This window comes from Ornithodoros turicata, chromosome 5, assembly GCF_037126465.1.
Source record: "Ornithodoros turicata isolate Travis chromosome 5, ASM3712646v1, whole genome shotgun sequence".
Taxonomy (NCBI): Eukaryota; Metazoa; Arthropoda; class Arachnida; order Ixodida; family Argasidae; genus Ornithodoros; species Ornithodoros turicata.
This window is the reverse complement of record NC_088205.1, coordinates 53045324-53068269: the sequence shown is the minus strand read 5'-3', so window position 1 is coordinate 53068269 and position 22946 is coordinate 53045324. Positions and strand designations below refer to the sequence as shown.

At 44.6% G+C, this 22946-nt stretch overlaps 1 protein-coding gene across 2 annotated transcripts in view; it reads left to right on the top strand.

The window, feature by feature from the left end:
* LOC135396041 (uncharacterized) overlaps positions 1-22946 on the top strand; it is a 534032-nt gene that overhangs the window by 58872 nt on the left and 452214 nt on the right. For both annotated transcript variants that reach the window (XM_064627099.1, XM_064627098.1), the window contains exons 2-3: positions 6174-6332; positions 21300-21407. In XM_064627099.1, the coding sequence (XP_064483169.1) occupies positions 6174-6332; positions 21300-21407 (267 nt within the window). The remainder of the gene's footprint in view (positions 1-6173; positions 6333-21299; positions 21408-22946) is intronic.

Here is a 22946-nt window from a genome sequence, read left to right as displayed (position 1 = left end):
ATGCCATCACGTAGAAAAGAAAAATACGCTATCTGTCAGTTACTGCTTCATCCTTTAGAGATTAGGCCCCAGCGGGTGTATTCTCAGTACAGATTTGGAATTGCCTTATTTGTTAAATGATTTCGCAGGCATTCTGGCACCACCGAAAAGCTTGCACTCCACGTCTCATCTATTACCGTCTCGGTTTCAAGCTGAAGGCTGTCACCAGTGCCAACCAGACGCCCCTTCAAAGTTCATCTGTTTTTGTTGACGGAACAGTGACACCCGGTACTGAGACATTTCATTTTCTGATTAATCAAGTGCATTCCATCACTTGTGCTCGACTTCTTGTGTTCATATACCCTTGCTATCGCTCGCTAGCTTAGAGCAACCATGCCTGAGGTGCCAGCGCTTTCACAGTATATTTAAGCAGTATCATCGTATCGTATATCCACTGGCTCAGTTTGGGTCTTTTTGGTGGAAAGATGGGCCGATATTGAGGTAATTTGGCCAGGGTTTTGTCCGATTTAGCAGGGAAAACTCTATCCTACTTCCAAGATAGGGAGGTGTCCGACATAGAGAATTTCGTCCCCATGTAATTTCAATGGGAGCCTGCTCGTGCAATGAAATCATGGGCACTTGTCTGAGGTAGGGAGGTGTCCGACTTTGCAGGTTTTACTGTACTATACAGCATTTTACATCATGTAATCTAACAGTTGTTCACGTTTGGATATTTTAACCATGGAATTTACCCTGCATGCACCATACCATGTCCAAACACGAACAACTGCTAGAGAGCAGCACGTACTGTTTCCGTATAGCACTTATGGCTTGCGTCCTGTGATCGGAAACAGTGGTGTCTTCTTCCTGCTACAACCAGTAAACTACAGTAAAGATTTAGGAATACTGTGTCATACCATAAAGCACTATGGGAAATGGCACCTTCAAAAACTGGAGAAGACTGTCATTAGAACGGGGGACATGTTCTACGGTGAAAGTTTTTACAGTGTGTGCTGTACCACGTAATGCACTGCAGGCCTACCACAGTGTGGTAACGCTCTGAATACTGATTTGCTCAAAAAAGGAACGTGTGCGTTTCTTGTACTAACTTCCCCTTATGCAAGGTTGTAGAAAAATGTTTTCAGCTGATGGGGAGGGAGAGGACATCATTCTGGAGTCTCGTTGACCTACAATGTGTCGTGTGTGAAGGTCATTTTGAAGAGTGTAGGTGGTACAAGACTGTGTTCCCACATTCTTGGCAGTGTTGACATATAACCATAATAAAGTAGAGGGTACATTTGTTGCTTCGTGTATTTGTGTCATGGCAAAGTATGTAGAGATACATCTGTCTCAACATGCAGGTGCTTTTATGCAGCAAAACTGCTTTTTATGCCTAAAATGTGACAAATTTGCAAATGTGATATTGCAAAGTGCCACAGATGGGTGCAATGCTGAAGATGACTGTGTACCTTCTATGGTATCTTGATTCAAGAAAAGTACTGTGTGATTTGCTAACAGCGCCTGGCTGTACCTTCACAATTCTACATAAAAATATGTAAAGTTTGCAGAAGGAAACATCATGAAGGTCCATAGCGAAAAACCCTGAGACGAGGGATAAGAAGGGACATACACAATGTCTCAACATATTGTGTGTATGTCCCTTCTTGTATCTCTTCTTCAGGTCTCGCCATCATGGACACAGTAACGGATAACTCGAAGGCCGCGCCGTGACGATGGCTGATGGCCTCTTTCGTAGGTCCGAGGTTTTCACACCGATCCTGTTCCCTGTCTCCACTCCCGGAGCCCCGACGACTGAAAACCCTTTCGTGATGTATGCGAAGGGTTTATTTACATATGGCTATTTACACGGTTGACATTTGGTAACCATATAAGACAGGGAATCTGGTGGGCTCGGGATGTAATGTTTCCGAGCGTGCCTTCCGCATCGGAGCCCAGATTCAGATTGCGTTTTTTGGCCGTGAAGGCCCTTGAGAGGTGACATCTTGACCCGTGCCCTCGTTGGCAACTTCACCAATCAAACGGTCCTGGCCCTCACCCATCCAACTTCTAATTGGCCTAATTTCAAATCTCAACTGGACCAGGACCTCCCAAATGTCCGCCCACTGCTGGTTATTTAGTGCCAACGGTCCTGGCTGGCAGGCCGTGCACTTCGTAACTTCCAGCAGTGCAAACTTCTGGGTCATTCTACAGATTTATTGCCAGTGGGGGCCTGGCGCTTGGGCCTCTGGTGTCCCCCCTCCGGAGCTACCGCGACGCCTTGGCGTTCTTGGAACTCCAACTTCCCCCTTCCCACGTGGGGAGACAACTCTGCACACGTGCTTCGCGCCGCTTCTCGCTGGCGACCCTTACAGACACTATCACTATCTCGCTTGCTGTTGAACCGTTCTTTCAACGATAAAAGTCACTTTCATGAACTGGATGGCAGCCAACATGCTGTCAATGAAAAGAATAATGGAAGGAGCTCAATATGATCCTTAGGCTGTGTGTGCGTGGTCATTGCTTTCTGACAAATGGTGACTTAGAATTTCAGGACATTGCCTGCAGTGGTAGTATTCTTGTGTTCTCACCCTTGACGCCCATTGTGTGTCATCGGTCACCTGTAATCTGCTAACATGCACATAGCTAAAACAAAGTATATTTGTATTTCATTGAATACAGTTGGTACAGCACATTGTTTTTTACATGTTCTTTGGAAAATATAAATAAAAAATTCTCTACTTTGCAAGTCTCCTGTCAGCTCTACAGAGCAGCTTCGAATTTCACTAGAAGCCACGTGTGAAACCTAGACCAAACTAGTGTTGAAGGTCCATATAGGTCATAGATAGATACTATTATTATTATTGGATCATAGGTCAGGCTTAGGTCCTGGTTGATAACAACGCATTTGAATCTTATTAAAAATTGGTGCAGGAGGTGACCAACATAACTAAATACACCAACTGACTCTCACAAATTTTGTGGTGGTATACTTTTGAAACAACAATAATACGCCGCAGTGGTCTTTTCTCCTTTGTTCCTTTTAACCTAGAAATATTAGGTCTTCCGCATCACCAGCCTTATTTGCTGAGCATGCAGTTATTTACGTTGAGCGCTGCAGTTTCATATTTGTTTCTCTGGACAAACAAGCCCGCTTCCCAATTTTGATAAGGGTCTTTCAGCTTTGACAGGGCATTTGCGGACAAGGAAAACATTTGGACTCTTGTGTATTTTGGTATGAAGTGCACAGTACAAGGCAGAGGACACCATCAACCATTTCCACCAAGGTTATTACACTTGTGATCAAGTACATATACCTTTTGTCACTGACTAATTTGGTGGCAAAGTTACTTGAGTGGCAGTTGTGCAATTTGAAGCACATGTTTAAAAAAACAGGATTGAGAAGAGCTGCCTGGTTGAACATGTGGAGTACCCAATATAATAATTGGGGGTTTACGTCGAGAGACAATTGAGTGTGGAATACACAGCACAGTGTAATATTCCTTATTCTGGCAATGTTAGCATGGTTCAAGAAGTGGGAAATGTTGCACTACCCTTAATAACATCTGTTGGGTCCAGCAAACAGGATACACATACTGAAGACATCTGAAGACACTATGCCTAACTCAAAAGCAATATGAGGTCGACCCGTACGTGTTTATTTGCGAAACTATTATGAATGAAATATGGCCTGTGTGGTATAGAACAATGCACAGACTCGAGTAAACATGCAAAAAATACGTATAAGGGCTCTCGATCTACATGCCGCGATGCGCTCTACGAGATAAACAACACACTACAAAACTACATCCAACACTTTTTGTGCGGGGCAACTCTAATGAGCACTTTCATATAACCGACCAATGGTTCAACGAATGCAGTTCGAGTGGTCACGATACATTCGTACGTCGTTCATTGCAGTCGCGCTATGATGCTGCACAATATATGTATCTCGTGTAACAAGCCTGGCAATCGCGCGATGTGCATGGGCAGAAATACGGTCTTCTTTCTTTGAATAGCAGTCCTCTGCAGGTATATGCTCTAACGATCAAGTCTCACTTTGTTGCTCAATCGCTCCCATTCCTGCACTTGTAGTAAAATCAGCAGACGGGTTGACGTGAATGACAGCTGAACGGATGAACTGCGAAGTTCATGAGCACATAATCACAATTTCACGCCGCAAATGTTGTTGGGGTGAGTTCGCGTTTGTTGTTTCCATCGTTCAATAGTTCCCGGGATTACCTCGGACGAAACGCTCATCGTAGCCGGCGGCCATAACTGGATTTCCTCGCAAACGGGAGAAGACGCCAGGGAAGTCAGAGAAAGCCTCAGTTTTCATCCAATCAGAAGCACGATTCTCTATCTACGTAGATGGAGCAGGTTTATCCCATCTACGTCACAAAAATGGCTGCGCCCATGGCTTGTTTTGGTTTCTTTGATGAATTAATTTTCGTAATAGGAAGACAAAATTGAGAAACGAAGGTGCGTTTCGGGGGCAGTTGGATGTGCGCGTTCTGAATATCACAACCGTTTCAACACATCGGGAAATCGGCGTAGCTGACCTTGAAGTCGGTGTCGCCCCCCGATATCTTGAGCATGTATCGGTTACCAAGCCACGTGTCTCTGGTACGTCTCTCCTTGAACCGTACAATGATAGTGGGGTGTGTGTCATTATTGGACGGGAGCCGGTGCGCGGCTTCAATATCCGACGATGCTAGTGGGGACACTTTCAGTTTAGACGCGACATGATTCAGAACTTCGATCATGTCTTCCTTTGCGTTCGCAGGAACCCCGCGAATCTAAGGTTGTTTCGCCTCGTATACTGCTCGATATCATTGACCTGTGTTTTAAGTGTGGCGATTTCTTCATCCTTCTGTGATATGATATTCTGAAGATTTGAAGTGCAAGCTGACATCTCTCTTAACGTGCCTGAATTATTGTTGACACGACGATCGATATCCTCGTGCTTTCGAGACAGTGATTCCACCTTACTTTCCAACGTAACCATTCTTTCAAGGACCGCCGAGACTTTTTGCCCGATCAAACGGACTTCTTGCAAGATCGCCGTGAGCATTGGATCCCGGGTCTCAGTATTGTGACTCCTTGTGTCATGAATTTTACATGTTTGACAGACCCAGGTCTCACGTTCTTTACCAGACATGGTTTTGAATGAGTTTATTGTAATGCCTGAGCATCTGCCAAAATGATACGTATTCCCACATTCCGCACACATGATTCCCTCTTTGTCAATAGGTTGCATACATGACAGTCATACATCACTGTCCTTCTCAGCCATATTGACGCGCAAAGTAGACCAAAACAGTATCGTGGGGAGATTACAATATAAGAAGGATTACAATATATTACAGTACAAACCACAAGCGCTTACCTAGAAAGATAAGGCAGCTTGAGTCAGATATGTACACGGTACTGTCTCCCCACAAGACGGTAGTGCGAAGCGGTGACGCAGCGTCTTATAACGATTCAACTCCATCGGACAGAACATTGCATGAGGAAATGGCGACGTCAAGTGCAGGCGGAGCAGAACTGCAGGCGGCGTAGATACCAAGGTCGGCCAAAGTAGATAGACAATACGGGCTAGAAAGATAAGGCAGCTTGAGTCAGATATGTACACGGTACTGTCTCCCCACAAGACGGTAGTGCGAAGCGGTGACGCAGCGTCTTATAACGATTCAACTCCGTCGGACAGAACATTGCATGAGGAAATGGCGACGTCAAGTGCAGGCGGAGCAGAACTGCAGGCGGCGTAGATACCAAGGTCGGCCAAAGTAGATAGACAATACGGGCTAGAAAGATAAGGCAGCTTGAGTCAGATATGTACACGGTACCGTCTCCCCACAAGACTCATAACCAGAGTTAAGCTCATCACTTCGGCCCGTGATTCGCAACGAGCTACCAAAGCGACTTCGGAGCGCGGGAACCTCTCGATAAGGATCGCTATGTGAAACTTGAAGATCGTGCCCCAGAATGTATTTGTAGGACAGCTCCCCGCAGCTAAGCATCGGATTACACGACAGGAAATACTGCTTCGCTAGCTCGGCCGTGTCACTCACCCCAATAAATGTTTTCGGGGATTATACTGAAGCGCACTCTGGTTTGTGATCATAACTGCCTCTAAACTCCTTTGCGAGTCAGTAACAGAAACAAAATAAACTCTTATCTCCTGTTCGTTTCAGGTTGTCGACGCAACAGATAGAAGTAAACACCTCCTGACACCTACAGATGTGACCCTTCAACGTAGTCGCTCTGGAATTAACGATGATCTATCTGAACTTGCCTACTCCGGTGAAGAAGACGTGCTATACACATCGCGACTTTACAACGACCTCATTACCGTAAGTTTCTGAGTACATGGTGTTCATCATATTTTTCCCGATCTGTGAACTTGGGCCGACTGTTTCTGTCCCCGCAGCAGCTTTGCAGGCAGTACGCGTCCCGTTTTGTGGATGATTCTCTGTAAAAAAAAGAAACTCTCTTCCGCGACAGGAACGTATAGGAAGGAGTGGGGGACAGGGGGATTAGTATGCGTCCTGGGCCGACTTCAGGGGGAACTGTGCCGACATTCCTCTGGAAAGTCTTCGGAAAACCCAGGGAAAACCTCAGACAGCACAGCCGGTGGTAGGATTCGAACCCACCACCTCCCAGTCTACAACACGACCTTGGTTACAACCAACGAGCGGACGCCTTAGCCCACTCGGCCATGCCGCTGGTACAGGAACGTATGCTTCCTTGTGTCGTTCACACTTTTGAGGTATCTGTTTTGGTCAGTCAACTGCACAAAATATGAACGAAAATGCAGTAGCGTGAGCTTTGTAGGATGCTTCATGGGCACACCAGTCCCAGATTCATGTACAAAGCGTTACGAACACCTCACAAAAGTCCGTAACTCTGTACGCCAGGGGCGCCGAAGTGGTGCCCACTGGGCGCATGTGGCCCGACTTGGGGTTGCTATGCGGCCCGCGTGACCTCCGAGCAACAAAGAGAAAAGTATTCGGCCCAAGCTTCATGAACGGTCGTGGCGGTGTCATTGGACCTTTGTACTCGTGCAGTTGTCTTGTGTTATTTCGCGACAGAAAACTGTGGCCACTGACCTGTAACAGCCGACGGCTCTCTAACTAAAAGACAAGCTGATGCCATGCATATCAAGAATCCTTTGATCACATAATCCATCCTTTACATATGACAGGCTTTAATCCCTGTCCTCTCTGCTGCTGTCGTCGTCCTCGCTGATGACTCTCTAAACCTGTCCCTGTGTCTGATTTTTACTTGATTGATATTACTAGTACATCCCTAACAAAACCAGACAGGACCGGTTCCGTAGCAGGCTTGGTGATCTCCCGAGTGAATTCGACCAACAATTCTTCGAGTACAGTACGCGTGAAACCGAGCTTTATGACTCGCCGTTTCCCGCAGTTGTTGACGACGTTCCTGTTCACTAACAAATGGAATTGATTGACTTTCCATGCGAAGAACCAATGCGAACAAGCTCGCTGAAGTTGGTGCGGCTTCGTTTTATTTTATGTTGGACGAAAGCATCTGACGATACGTATGTTGTCGCCAACAATATGTTCGGCACAACATACGTCTAATAATAATATTGAGTTAGTGCATCGTGCGCTATCACCTTTGTGTACGTAACGGATAGTCTTGGTGGTTCTCCGCATGCGCAAGCCACAAAGCGAACTTCGCGCAGTGCGCAGAACAACAAACGTTACCCATTACGTACTCAAATGCGATAGGGCGCGATGCACTAAAACTCACTCATAATTCGTGGCTTTACGACGCGAGGCAACTGTGTCAAGGCGTGTCTGCGAATAACCACTTCCTTTCCTGTGATGAACCTGTAGGAGTCAGAGTTACGCTCACACCAAACAAAGTAACACCTCAGCGCTGTTCTTAAAGGGACCATGAAATGATTTTTGAGAATTCCGAGTACTCTGCAGGAAACCGTTCTCATGATCCATCACTATCCTACACACATCGACTTTTAACCGTATTCAGTACAACGGGGGCGCAGTTATCAGACAAAAATAGCAGGGCGTGGCCACTGGATATATGCCTTCGAAGTGGGCTTACGCCATCGCCATCCTATCCTCTCAGCCAACTGTGAATGACGAGGAGGACCCCCCCCCCCCCCCGGACCACGTGGGTGCATGGTTTCGGTTTGGACAACAACGACGTTGTATATCTCCCGTCGAAATCACTTGAAATATGGCGAAAGGCAAATTATCAGCAATGGAGGAAGAGGTTATGCGTCTATGGATCGTTCGGTACGCAGCAGCTCGTGAAATGTCACCGACGAAGGTATTTTCTGACGAAGAAGAAGTTCAAAGAGGAAAACATGCTCCAGTAACCATGCTGGCAGTATGGCGGGCCATACTGACAGTCAACTATGGCACTGATCTCTCTGTATAAAGGCTGCATCGCGCATAGGAGAGGGGCGCGTGGGAGAGAGTTGCGGCAACCGGCCTCCATGTTGAAGGGCCCACTGGCGCCGGCTGCTCCCATAGGAAACAATGGGTAGCGATTTGATTTGGAGTATTTATTGCGCTTTAAACGCTCCTCATTGCTGATTAGCACACATTTTCCTTAGGAATCAGTGTGCTGATGTATTCCAAACGTGCTTTAGCCCTTGTTCCTGTAGATTTTAATCGTAATTGCCTTCTTTTTCTTCTCCGCTGCCTGTATTCCGAATAGGGGTCGTAACTGTCGTGCACAGGGCGCATACGCAAGAAGGTGAATTTGGTGAATGTCAACCTATAAAATTAATTATTTTTGCTCAGGAAGGTTTCACACTGTTTGTTATTGTAAGGTACTTCTGTTTTTATATTTTTTTGTTTGTTTTCGTTTGTTGTTCGGTTTTCGTGTGCTGTTCCGTGGTTCTCGTTCGTTATTATGTAGTTTGGTGTTGTACGGTTCCCGTTTGACTTTTTCCATTGTGGTATTATGTTCTACGAGTGTCTCTGTGTTTGTTCTGCAATAAGACCTCGATCCTTATTCTGAAGGGGCTCATTATTTTATTCACCACATCACCATCCAGCAATGGGGTCGAGTTGTAGTTGTTCAGCTGTCAGTGTATTTCATTGCAGAAATTCGAAGCGCTGGTCACGAAGAGCACGCACATGCATGACTTATCACACATGCTGTAGGAGCGACTGCACACACGAGATTAACACAGCAGTTTATTTACTTCCACCGTACCTCACAACAAATTGGAACAAATTGGCATATTGACGCAGGTTCTGCATCCGCTTCTTCGGCACAGCCGAGCGACTGTGAGGGGAACCTGCAAGCGCAAGCGCATTGTTGATAGAAAATACATGGTCTTGAGATTTGTAGGAGCAGCTACAAATACTTTCTTAGTACGTAATGGCACCAGCGAAGTAGCAATGCAAACAAGTCCGAGTTGTCAGATGCATGTGATACGAACAAACAGATTTTTCCTCAAAATCAAGAGCTTACCTGTGAAAAATTATCCTTCTTTCTCTGTCCGTGTGAAGTGTACTCAAAGCTGCAACAAACTGGCATGGCATGCCCTTTAGTTTAAAGTAAATGTTAAAAAATACGGGCAGCCCCACTTGAGCTAAATGCAGACGACAGAATGCATTGGGCCCACCAATATGGCGGCCGGTGACCACGCTGTGGAGCACCCTATGCGCGATCCAGCCTATACTACAGAGACCAGTGGTCAACGGTTGTATTACATTTTTCGTAGGATTCTGTGTCAACGGTTAGTTACAATCTTGTCTCCAAGTCAAATTAAAACATATTTCATGACGAAGTATGCAAGCTATTTTGAAAATTTCGCCCTTTGCTCGCAAAAGCCCGTCCGCGAATCGGCAACATGTTCTGTGTATGACGTCACGGCCAGTTCGCCTCGGAGGCGGGCCGTAGCAGCTGCCGTTCACGCCTGTGGTACATATAGAATATTTTCGCTATTTGTACGATTTTCAACTTCATATTTCACAGAGTGAATGCTTTAGTACAGGGGAACTAAGGAGAAATGATCGTGGGCTTGTCAAATATCCTTTCATGGTCCCTTTAAGATTGCAATTGTGCAATCACTTTCACACGATATTAAAGCAAAAGTTAAAAAAAAAGAGGTTCCACGATTCCTCATGACACAGTCAATAGAAATGATTGCTGAACCTGTGATTGAGCAACGCTAGGTGTCAAAAAAGGTGTGGTGTTGTGGTTAGCATATCTGACCGGAAATCAGAAGACCCAGGTTCGATTCCTGGCGTCAGCGCCTCTTTTCCCTGAGTTGTTGCATTGTGTGACCTATATCCGAAACAGGCGGCCCGCGTAGTTCCTCCATGGCTCAATGCGGCAAACGGACACGAATGAGTTCGGCACCCCTGATATAGGAGCTTTTATTATGATCCTGTGCATACCCTGAAAACACAAACAGAAAGAACCTCCTTTCACCACATGCATGACGAAAAGAAAAAGCTGTCTGGTGCCTTTCTTGTTCTTGTAGCAGTTCAGACAGTAGCCCAGTTTGAGGTTTCGTTCTCCTTCAGGATCCTTGACACAACTTTGACACCACTTTCTAAGATAGATGCTCTAGGTCATTTTCGTTCCTTTCGGTTCGTGTTCGGGATCTTGATCAGAAACACGCATCTGGAAATATTAGAAGACATTGCGTATGCTTGTGCTTTCGAACAAGACATTATAGTTGACAGCAGCATTTGCTTGAGGATGAGGAGATACGCAAAACACCGTACACAAGAAGAAACTTACTGCCCTTGTGTTTTGTATGTCTCCTTATCAATCCTCAAGGAAATGCTACCTTCAGCTACAAATAAAGTACATCGGTTTACTTTTCTTTTACTGCTCCGTTCAACACAATAATATATTTTACTGCATTACTGCGGCTACATGCTTTCCACACAGTGTGACATGTCAGTGCACTATAGGTGTGTCACGCATAGGTAACACCGAAGACAGTAGTGAGCAAACGCAGGGTATGAACAAAATGTGGATGGGCATGTAGAAGAGTAGCATGGGTACACAGTCGAAATTTGTTCACATAACCATGGCTGTTCCCACCGATTTTGGTTATAAAGCGAATTGTCATACTAACGAACACCACGTGTTACGTGTTGTACCATTTACTTAAGCTACGAAAAATAGGAAATTGCGTAACCTAAGAACAGAATCCGAATAATGGGGCATTTTAAAGGAATGTTTAACAATTTATTCTAATTCTATACGTTTTTAATATATATATATATATATATATATAGGGTGTCCACGCTAACTGTGAACATATTTTTTAAAAATATGTATAACACTTTTTTCCAAGATGAAATCATTGCAATATAGCATATGTTGAAGGGCACTCCCTATCAGGGCATTAGCAAAGTTCAAAGGCAATGTCTTAATTAACTTTCATTAATTAAGTTTTTAATTATAAAAGCTACAAAGTTGTTCCAAGGAGAACATCTGTTCCTTTCGGTCACCTGATATCGTAGCCGTTTTCAGAACAAAAATCCGTTCGATAGATCGCCCGAAAAAAATTTGTGAAGGAATGCCATTTTTTCTTTATTTTGTTCATTGCGCTTCTTAGAAGACGCGTCTTTCCTTCACCCCCAATGTGAGAGGGAGAAAGAGCACACTATCGCCTCTCGCGTCCTGGAAAAAGATTAAAAGGAAACAGAAAATGCACCCAAGATAAGGCCAGTTCCGATAGAGTCACCCGATACATTTTTTTTGTTTTGTTTCCGCAAGTTAAAGCTCATCTTCGACGCATGAGGCGGCACTGTGCTCCTTCCCACTTTTCCGTTGGGGATGAAGGAAATATGCGTCTCCGAAGATGCGCAATGAACAAAATAAAGCAAAAAAAGGCGTTCCTTCATAAATTTTGTTCTGGCGATCTATCGAACGGATTTTTGTTCTGAAAACGGCTACGGTATCAGGTGACCGAAAGGAACAGATGTTCTCATTGGGACAACTTTGTAGCTTTTATAATTAAAAACTTAAATAATGAAAGTTAATTAAGAACGGAAGAGTGGAAAGGAGCACAGTGCCGCCTCATGCGTCGAAAATGAGCTTTAACTTGCGGAAACAACACAAAAACAAATGTATCGGGTGACTCTATCGGAACTCGCCTTATCTTAGGTTGCATTTTCTGTTTCCTTTTAATCTTTTTCCAGGACGCGAGAGGCGATAGTGTGCTCTTACCCCCTCTCACATTGGGGGTGAAAGAAAGACGCGTCTTCTAAGAAGCGCAATGAACAAAATAAAGAAAAAATGGCGTTCCTTCACGAATTTTTTGCGGGCGATCTATCGAACAGATTTTTGTTCTGAAAACGGCTACGATATCAGGTGACCGAAAGGAACAGATGTTCTCATTGGGACAACTTTGTAGCTTTTATAATTAAAAACGTATTTAATGAAAGATAATTAAGACATTGCCTTTGGACTTTGCTAATGCCGTGATAGGGAGTGCCCTTCAGCATATGCTATATTGCAATGATTTCATCATGGGAAAAAGTGTTTTTTTTACAGAACATATTTTTAAAAAATATGTTCACAGTTAGCGTGGACACCCTGTATATATACAGGGTATTTCAAAAACGTGTCATTCGGACTTTATATAAAAACTGGGCGACGGAAAAATACGGGGTAAACGGCATTTGTGTGGCAACTGAATTTGCCATCTTGCAAAAATATTTTCATTTGATTTTAATTAAAATAAATTGAATTTCTTTAATTGAACTCCAAAATTTCCCAAGTCAACCTAACCTTTTTTTTACAGAATTAGAGAGCCCGTAGCGAACTTCGTCAGATCCACCAAGAAATCCGCTCGATATTGCAAATGGCACTGCCCAAAAAAATTCCCGAAATTGAGGCTTCAAAGTTTCGGGTATTCAACGGCGCACCAAAATCAGTCGCAAAGATGCGCAGAGAGCAGCACATGCTCCTGCCTCCATGAAAGATAGAAGGTCGAAAAAAAGAGGGCGGGAAAAAAGAGGCGGAATCATTTTTGTTTGCCGCTTATCAACGTACGGTGCTATGTCAACCGCCTTGTTATCGGCACGTCTTGTGCTGCACGACGGTTCGGCGATAAATTGTACTAGCTTCGTGGGGGCAGGAGCATGTCAGGCTCTCCGCGCGTCTTCGCGACTGATTTTGTGCGCCGTTGAATACCCGAAACTCTGAAGCCTCAATTTCGGGACTTTTTTTGGGCAGTTCTATTTCCAATATCGAGCGAATTTCTTGGTGGATCTGACTAAGTTCGCTACGGGCTCTCTAATTCTGTAAAAAAGAACATTAGATTAACTTGGGAAATTTTGGAGTTCAATTAAAGAAATTCAATTTCTTTTAATTAAAATCAAATGAAAATATTTTTGAAAGATGGCAAATTCAGTTGCCACACAAATGCAGTTTACCCCGTATTTTTCCGTCGCCCCGTTTTTTTATAAAGTCCGAATGACACGTTTTTTGAAACACCCTGTATATACAGGGTGTTTCAAAAAACGTGTCATCGGAAACGTGTCATCGTGAAATCGCTCCTTATTCAGGTTTTAAATTTAGGCTTCTTGTTCAGAAAGAATTTGCATACTGATGCAGTTACAGTTATCAATTCGCTCTGACGCAGATCACTCAACTGTGACTGTGAAATGACATAAAAGGCCTGTGTGATGCCATAAGAAAGATAATTGGCACTGTACAGCTGTGTAAACTTATTTAGTGAATTTTTACTTGAGCAGCTCTTCACCGCTTTCTTGACATTTTTTTAGTTGTCCATTCATGCAATAGTTCTCAGACTATTCCCAGTTTTCCATGGATTACTGGATTGTAGACATCCTGAAATGCAGATGATAATTCAAGCAACTCAGCAACTGGGCGTCCGAGGCTTACATGTTTGTATCGTCCATATTTGGGGCCTGCCTCGACTAATTCTCGTTGTTTACACAGATGATAAAGCTATGAAAAACTATTGCACAGGCTGCTTTTGCGCACTGTATGGTTATGCAGTTAGACTGTACACATTTGTACTGAGAGATTGTTCTATTTCTTGAGAAACAACACAGTGGAATATCAAAGCAAGGCACACCTAGAGGTGCTCGTTCTAGCATGAAATCTCAGTGCCACCGCAAGCAGCAGCACTGATCATTGTCTGCTCGCTTTCTGTATTGACCTATATCACACGGTAAGATGAAGTCTGCGGTGGAAAAATGGACGCAATGCAAATAAGCTCGTACAAAGAAATGGATGCAACTTGAAATCAGGTGCATCTTAGCTACAATATGCTGTATTATTTTTATTAAAATTTACATGATTGCACATCTTTCTTGCACAATTTCAGTTATTTTTTGAGCCACTCTGGTAGTTGTCTCTTTGCAGAAGCCATTCTATATTCATCCAGTCAGCACAAATCTATGCAACTGGACAGTTTAATGTAGTGAGCATGGTGTACTGCGTCATCAAGGACAAAGTCTGGGACCAGATGTGTGGGGCACAATGCTGAATTCGTAGATGCCTCTACATGACTAACCACCTAACTTCAGTAACAAGTGATGAACATGCACTGTCGTCAGACAACTTCTGGAAATTACTACATGACATATGGAATATGGTTTGCAAGACACCAGCACCCAAAGCTGCAGTTTCACAGATTCTTTGCAAATGCCTTACGTTGGCACACAAGAAGAGCGTGTAATTATTTCCGTCCACTTTACTGAACTTTAGCACCCCTAAGGGTGCCATACAAAATGTGAGGGGAGAGGGGGGTTCTAAAAAGAAACAGAAGTAGTGTGAATTTCCCGTAAGAAAGAAATGAAAAATTCCACACACACGACCACAACATATCTGAACCTATGGTGAAGCTAGCTCTTACACAGACATGTTTTTTGTTGGGGACGCATGGTATGCCATAAGCCTAAGCTAATGCCAGAATTTGTATAGCAATACATTTTCTTCACATATGCGTTGAAGAACTGCTTACCTCAAACAAAATAACCAGCTGTGACACATACACAATCATACGTTACAGGCATTTGGCGCCAGTCATACAGTGAAAGCAGTGTCCACGAGATGCCACATATTCTACTGGTGATGATGTGAATGAATGAAGCTTTCCAGCAATAAATGTATGTCATGGTGCTCGTATTGCAGGCAGATCCATAGATGTTAGAATCATTTGTCATGATGCTGATAACACATTCTTAGTGACATCAGAACTTTGTGACCGTAGTATGCCCATATACTGTTCATCCTCCATTCACTGCTGTTCTGTACATTTAGGGGTGGAGTACGAGGAAATGCAGAGGAGAGCTGGTGTGAAATGAGAGTACCAATCTACAGGGCATGTCACACAGCAAAAACCGTGGGCACTTCGTATGCACCTTAGCTGGTGCAAGGAGAACAAGTTGTAACATAATTGAAAGTACAGTGATGCACTACACATATGCATATTAGAAGGATATTGATTTGGCTCACTATTTTGGAACTCAGCTATTCAGAACACGTTGAAGACATGCACAACACAGTCAAATTAGAGGCATTGTGGCATTCGCAGTCCACAGCTGGGATTGTGGCACGCTTGAATTGTGCACATATGCCTCACGTGCAGCCATGGAGCATTCGCTCATTTTTATATTTGTATCTGTACTTACTGGCTTTGCACTGCGGCCTCCAGAGGCGTTGCTAACACACTGGAACATTGATGTCTTGCAGAGACACAGTGTTTGTGCCGACCCAAGAGCGTGTCACATCCCTACGCTGTGCCGATGAGAGCCAACAAGCTCGAAACGGCCGTCTCCCTTCAGATCGGCGTTCTAATGGTCGCCGTGGAGGGAGACAATGTAGCGCATGCCTGCTCTTCGTTTTTAGGGCGAGGGCAGTACTATGTTTGAACCGTGATGTGGGCAAGCTTACGCTTGTCCCATCCTACAGTTGGCAATACAAAACGGCCGTCCACAGCTGGGATTGTGGCACGCTTGAATTGTACACACACACACACACACACACATATATATATATATATATATATATATATATATATATATACATACGCTACAAAATTTAGGTTCGAACGAGCAGGATGTTGAATATAGATAGGGGAGAAAAGACACCAGAGACTGAAGTAGGGAGTAGGGGAAAGTTATTTATTAAGCTGTCATTTAAACTAAGGGTCTGGGGAAGTCTACGTTTCGGCGGAAGCTCCGCCTTCTTCGGGACTGAGACGAAAATCTATGTACAAGGTCTTTTAAAAGGTTACAAAAAGTGTCGTCACAGTTGGTACAATTCCACTGCGAGGCAGTCGTCAGTGAGTCATGTTCTGGAAGATTCCGGAAGGTTCCTGGGTCATCGGCCGGGGAGATTACGTGTCAGAGCCTTGGGTCGCGCTCGTTGAAAACCTGTTGTCCGGGGTGTTCTTAGCGTCATTGTGTCCAGTTGTAAAGAAAAGAAGAAAAGAGGCAGCGGGCACTCCGAGGACATACAGAAAAAAGGTTATCCGGATATGCTTCTTACAGTTGATAGTACTCCTTTATCCTCATTTATTAGAGATTGGAATTTGTAGATCAAGTACGATTCGCGTTGCTCTCTGCAGCGATCGGATGTGAAATTTGACTCTAAAATAAAAAGTGCGACGTTATTAATGGAATGACCGGGTCGACTAAAATGGCGAGAAACCGGGAGGCTACCTTTTTTCGAAACATCTGATCGGTGGTTATTGAATCGAATCCTAAATGAATTTTTACTTTGACCTACATATTGCGCGGAGCATGTTGTACATTGAATGATATAAATAATGTTACTGGAGTTACAGTCAAAGTCGCCATTGATTTTAAGGGAGAAGTCGGAGTTTGTACTCTTGACCGCTGCCGTGCTTTGCATTGATTTGCATATTTGGCATCTTTTACCATTGCATGGATGGCATCCCGCCGTAGGTGTTAATGGTTTGGGAACTTTGGAGTTGACTAGTCTATCTTGGAGGTTGCGGGCACGTCTGTAGGTAACTCGTGGCTTCTCGGCAAATATTTGTCGTGTCCGTTCAGATTGTAGAAGGATGCTATGGTGGCGGTGGAGGATACTGTTAATATTACCCGCGCCTGCTCCAAAGGTAAGAACAAGGTTTACGCGGTCGCCCTTGGGTTCGTCGTTGCGTTTACCGAATAAGTTCCTCCGGTCTGTTTGTCGTGCTTTGGACAGGGCGTCTCTTACTAGACTGGGTGGAAAATTACGATTAACGAAGGTCTGCTCTAATTCCGCGAGGTTTTTGTTTAGAACATCGTCGTCCGAGCAGATCCTCCTGTATCGGAGTGCCTAGCTATAAGGAATGGCGAGTTTAGTATGGCGCGGGTGGCAACTGTTAAAGGAAAGATACTGCTGAGCATCAGTTGGCTTTCGGTACAGGTCAGTGGAAAAACCCTTCTCGGTTAAGGTTACTTTTACATCTAGGAAATTAACAGTCGTTGCCGAGAAGGAGTGGGTGAACTTCATGGCGGGGTGTACCAGGTTGAAATCGCGAATGAATCCTGTGAGATCTTCTTCGGAGTGTGGCCAAACCATGAATATGTCGTCCAAGAAGCATTTGTATAGACTAGGTTTTTTGTCGCGCACGGCTAGAAATTTTTCCTCTAGTGCACCCATGAAAATATTTGCGTACGTTGGTGCCATCTTGGTTCCCATAGCTGTGCCATTTATTTGTAGATAGTGGTGGCCGTCAAATTCGAAGTTATTATTTTTGAGGATCAAGTTGAGTAGAGTTGGTAATACAGATGGGTCAACCGCGCGATCGGAGTACTTCAGATACGCCGCCTCCGCTGCTAGCACGCCATCCTCATGTGGGATGTTAGTGTAAAGGGAGGTAACGTCTAGCGTTACAAGCAAGCTTGCATTGGGTGGTTCACATTTGCTAAGTATTTCGAGGAAATGGTTGGTGTCCTTAATATATGAGGGTAATCGGGGAGGTATATCTTTAAGGAGGTGGTCAACGAAGCTAGAAATTTTCTCCGTGGCGGTGCCGATTGAGGAAACTATAGGTCGCCCTGGGTTTCCTGGTTTATGGATTTTCGGTAACATGTAGAACCTGCCTGGTTTAGGGTTTTGGGGGGCTAGAAATTCATATAGGCAGGAGTCGATTATTTCACGCGCTTTTAGGGATTTTAGGGTTTTGGTGATTTCGGCAGCTATCTTATTTGTTGGATCACTGTCAAGCGGCTCATAGAACGTGTTACAGCCCAGTTGTCGCAAGCCCTCGTTAAGGTAGTCCTGTTTGTCCATCACTACGATTGCCCCTCCCTTGTCTGCCCTTTTGATAATGATATCGCCACAGTCCTGTAAGTCGGAGAGGCTACGCTGCTCAGCTGCTGTTAAATTTGGTTTAGTTTTGCGGTTAGATGGATTGTTGTATGCGTCAAGTACATCCCTTTGAACAGCCTTGATGTACATATCCAGGGCTTTGTCGCGGTTGGCATCGGGTGTGAAATCAGAAGTTGGTTTAAAGGGATTCGGATTGGAGTTAGGTTCGTCGAAAAAAATATTCTTTTAGGCGCATACGTCTTGCGAAATTGTCCAAATCAAGATGGAGTTGATATTCATTTAGTTTAGCGTTGTTGGGGCAGAATGACAGACCCCGATTCAGAAGTGAGAATTCTGAGTCGGTGAGGGTGCGGGATGACAAGTTCACAACGTTTTGTGATACAGTTACACGTTGTTGGACGGAAGAGGCCGCACCATCCAATTCACCATCATGATCACGTTGAAGTTGGGGCAGTAATAATTGAGTAGAGGTGACCGGTTGTTTATTTACCGAGATACTTTCTGGAGGCGTTTCATTATTATCAGCTAAAATAGGTGAGCATACTCCGTCCCTGGCAAGCTTTTTGTGTTTAGTTCTCGATACGAGCTGTTCACGGGACCTGCAAAATTTTGACAATTCTTCTTGATGGGCGTCGGATAATGTCGTCGTATCGTGGATGATTTTCGCTTCTCGAGAAAGTTCGTTAATAGAGTCATCGCAATGAGAGATTAGTACATCTATGAGCGCAGTAGAGGCATTTTGAACGATGTTATTCCACTGACGGGAAAGTCTATCATCGAGGGGGAATGTCGGGTTCACTTTAATGGTCAACCCTCTAGGAGTTTTTTCTTGCTCTTTGTAAAGTTTGAGTGCGGCGCGGTGAGAATTGTAGCGTATTTTCTTATCGCATACTTAACGGAGCCTAAAGAACGCTTCAGTCTCAGGAGTTATGTCGCTATTTCGTTGGGAAAATTTACGTTGGGAAAATTTACGCTCACCGGCGGTTAGTGAGTCGTGCTTCAATGTGGTGCTGCGGCCTCCTCGTCGCTGCCGATGTTGAAGGAGGGAGTCTGCTTCCTGTGGTGTAGGCCACACCGGATTCGGCACTCCAGGGTTGTCCTGTCGTCGACGTGGTAGTCGTCGGAGGAGCCGTGGGACGAGGTCCTGAAGATGAGCGCTGATCTGTCGGACGCCCTCGAAGTTGGGGTGGAGGCCGTCCGCGGCTAGCACGTGGGGTGGGCGTTGGTGTTGGAAGCCGTGGTCGAGGTAACACAGGTGCGGGGAGCTCCTGCACAACCTTACCAGTCGCCGATTAAATTCGAACGCCCGGGGGTTGCACTGGAACTCCCTGCGCCTGTCAATAAAAGGTCGCCGTCGGTTATAGGATCGAGGTAGGATCAGTGTACATACCGCCATTTCAATCCCGCGTCGGGCTCGGATCTTGTCGAGCAGTTGCTTGTAGTGCGAGATGGCCAACTCCGGTTCCACGTATGGCATGTCGTTGGTCCCGCAGTGCAGAACCACCAGCCTAACTGACCCCGGCAGCTGGTCTATCTCCTCGATGAAATCCAGGATCCGGCCACCGCTTCGGGACACAAACATCGTCGGCATCGAACGGGATCTGCAATCGAAATGGTGGCGCAAGTGCTTAGTCTGGGAGTCGCCAAGTACTGCGACTGTAGGGGCGTAAAAGGGATACTTCCTAACTATCTTCTCTCCGTGTCTTCTGCTGGCCATCGTTGGGTAATACGCTACAAAATTTAGGTTCGAACGACCAGGATGTTGAATATAGATAGGGGAGAAAAGACACCAGAGACTGAAGTAGGGAGTAGGGGAAAGTTATTTATTAAGCTGTCATTTAAACTAAGGGACGAAACGAAAATCTAAACGAAATCTAAACGAAAATCTATGTACAAGGTCTTTTAAAAGGTTACCTTTTAAAAGACCTTGTACATAGATTTTCGTCTCAGTCCCGAAGAAGGCGGAGCTTCCGCCGAAACGTAGACTTCCCCAGACCCTTAGTTTAAATGACAGCTTAATAAATAACTTTCCCCTACTCCCTACTTCAGTCTGGGACACGGCTTCAGTACAGGGGACACGGCTGTCTAAAATCAGCACTCCGTCGTTTATGTCATCTCAAATCTCCAGATGTTGCAAGAATATCTTTTCTAGTAGTAAACACATGCAGCACCTGGTCCACCTTCAAATACAATATTGGCACAACACTTTCAAGCGCAACCGAAATATACGGGACGGAGAAGTACTGAAGGCGGTATTAGCTAACCGTGTCCCCAACAGTACATACTATATGTACATATGTATTGCACGATATTTTTCTACGCTTTAACTGTTTATTTTGGTCATTTATTATTTAACATGTACACTACATGTGCTACCAAAATATGATAATATCCCGACGTTTCAGCACTATGCTCTGTACTACGGAACTTCTTTCTTACAAACTAACAAAGCCATGCATCCATAATTAAATAAATTAGTAAATAAATATGGCTTTTAACACATACCAGGTTTTGAATTGCAACATATAATGAAGCTGTGTTAAACCATGAGCGCATAGTTTTGCATCAAGGAGGTCACTTGGACTTACTTACCAGCGAAGGTCGACCCACTTGGTGCCTATGTTACTCCGTGAAACGCTCCGTGAAAGCACCACGCGTGATATGAGGAGCATGAATACGCAGACCCAACTACATGGTTGGGTAAATAGGAAGCACTGCATGAACGCCAGGAACCGCGAGCACCCCGGCAATGCTTCTGCTCAAGACGTGTTATGTGCTGCGTTAAATTCAGAACCCTCCTGAGGAGCTGTTTCACGTACAGAAAACATGTTCTGTGCGTGAACTTCTACTCTGAGCATGACGCGGAACGTGTTACGCAGTAGAATACGCACCATGTGGGTCGGCCTTAAATGGTCAGCACGCAGACTGTTCCACTTCGTGAACGGTTGTTGTCGAAGCTATTTCATCTGTGTTTTACTATGTGACGGCTTTGACATTGCTGCTCTCCTAAATATGTTTTTCAGGGAACACTCATGGCATTTTGCGTCGGATGGAAGGGTGCGCAATGGGAGCACGGAAGAGCAGCTGCAGAAAATTTGGGCATCCGACACATGTTTCACCCATATCACGCTGTAAGTGTGGGCGTGGCTATAAAGGGCCCAAGCTCGGGATGGTTGGTAGTGCATACTAAAATGAACAGAACACTTCCGCGTTTTAAGTCTCGGTTCTATGAGTGTTGTATACTTTTTTTCAGGCGGTTATTTCTCAGAGTGACTTCGATTACAAGAAGAAAGCTAAAAAAGAGTTTTGGCTGTTAACATAAGAGGTCTTACGCGTTAGGGATAGCACTGCTGTATCCGTATAGGAGCATTCACGGTGAGGCAGCTTAGAGGGATAGTCTGGATCGTTCTGCCAATTTTGTGATTGGACTTATATTTGACCGTGATTACGACTACATGCAATAATATAATAGATGTATTCCAGCAGAGCGCGTACTTTTTCAGGTAAACAAAACAAAAATAACGGAGCATTCACATCCGGTTCCCGCTTCACGGTGACGTAAGCACGAATCACCATTATTGGAGGAAGAAGTCATTCAGACCCTTTTTGATACATTGTACAAGATAATCAGCAAGTTAAGCTTTGAACAGGAGGCTTGATGCTTTGGCATACCGCAAGTAGGAAGTTACTAACTGTGACTTCAGCATCCTCAGTTTATTGCCAACCGCATGTTTCCTGGATGATGTAATTATCTGTGGCAAGGATCAAGTTCAGTGTTGTGAAAGAGTCTGGAAAGGCTCGCCAAGCATGGCATGAAACTGAATTCTGAGAAATGTCAGTTCTTTCAGCCTAGTGTTGAATACCTTGGTTGTGCTATAGATCCATCGGAGTTGCACCCCACGGAGAAAAAGGTTGAGGCCATAGCAAATGCGCCAGAGCCAACCTGTGTGACAGAGCTGCGAGCTTTCTTGGGTCTCGTAGGGTTTTATGGTAATTTTTACCAAATGTAGCTCAGGTCCAGGAACCGTTGTACCAGTTGTGTCGCGGAGACGCTAAGTGGAATTGGAATTCCAAATGTCGCAAAGCATTTCAAGAATGCAAAGCTTTGTTATGCAGCAACAGAGGTTTAGCGCTCTTTGACCATCCTATAAAGGATATTAGGCTTGCTTGTGACGCGTCTTCCTATGGGTTGGGGGCTGTTATCTCCCAAATTGACAAGGGCATAGAAAGACCCTTAGCTTTTGCCTCTCGTACGTTAAATAAAAGTGAACGTAATTACGCGCACTTAGAAAAGGAGGCTTTAGCAATTGTCTTCGGTATCAAAAAGTTTGAAAAGTATTTGATGGGTCGAGAATTCGAAATCGTGACCGATCATCAGACACTCTCTTCACTTTTTGATCCAAAGAAGCACGCTAGTGCAGTAGCAGCTAGCAGAGTACATCGATGGTTGATGTATCTAGAAAACTTCAGGCACCGCATACGCTATCAAAAAGACAGTACCATAGGTAATGCTGATGGGTTATCACGACTTCCACTTCCAAACACGACAGACAAAGTGGAACAAATTTACTACTTCACAGTCATAAGGGACATACACTGTAAACTTTTTCACACCTTTAAAGGTGTGCGCTATGCACATTCGATCTGGTTGCGTAACATTGCATCTTCAG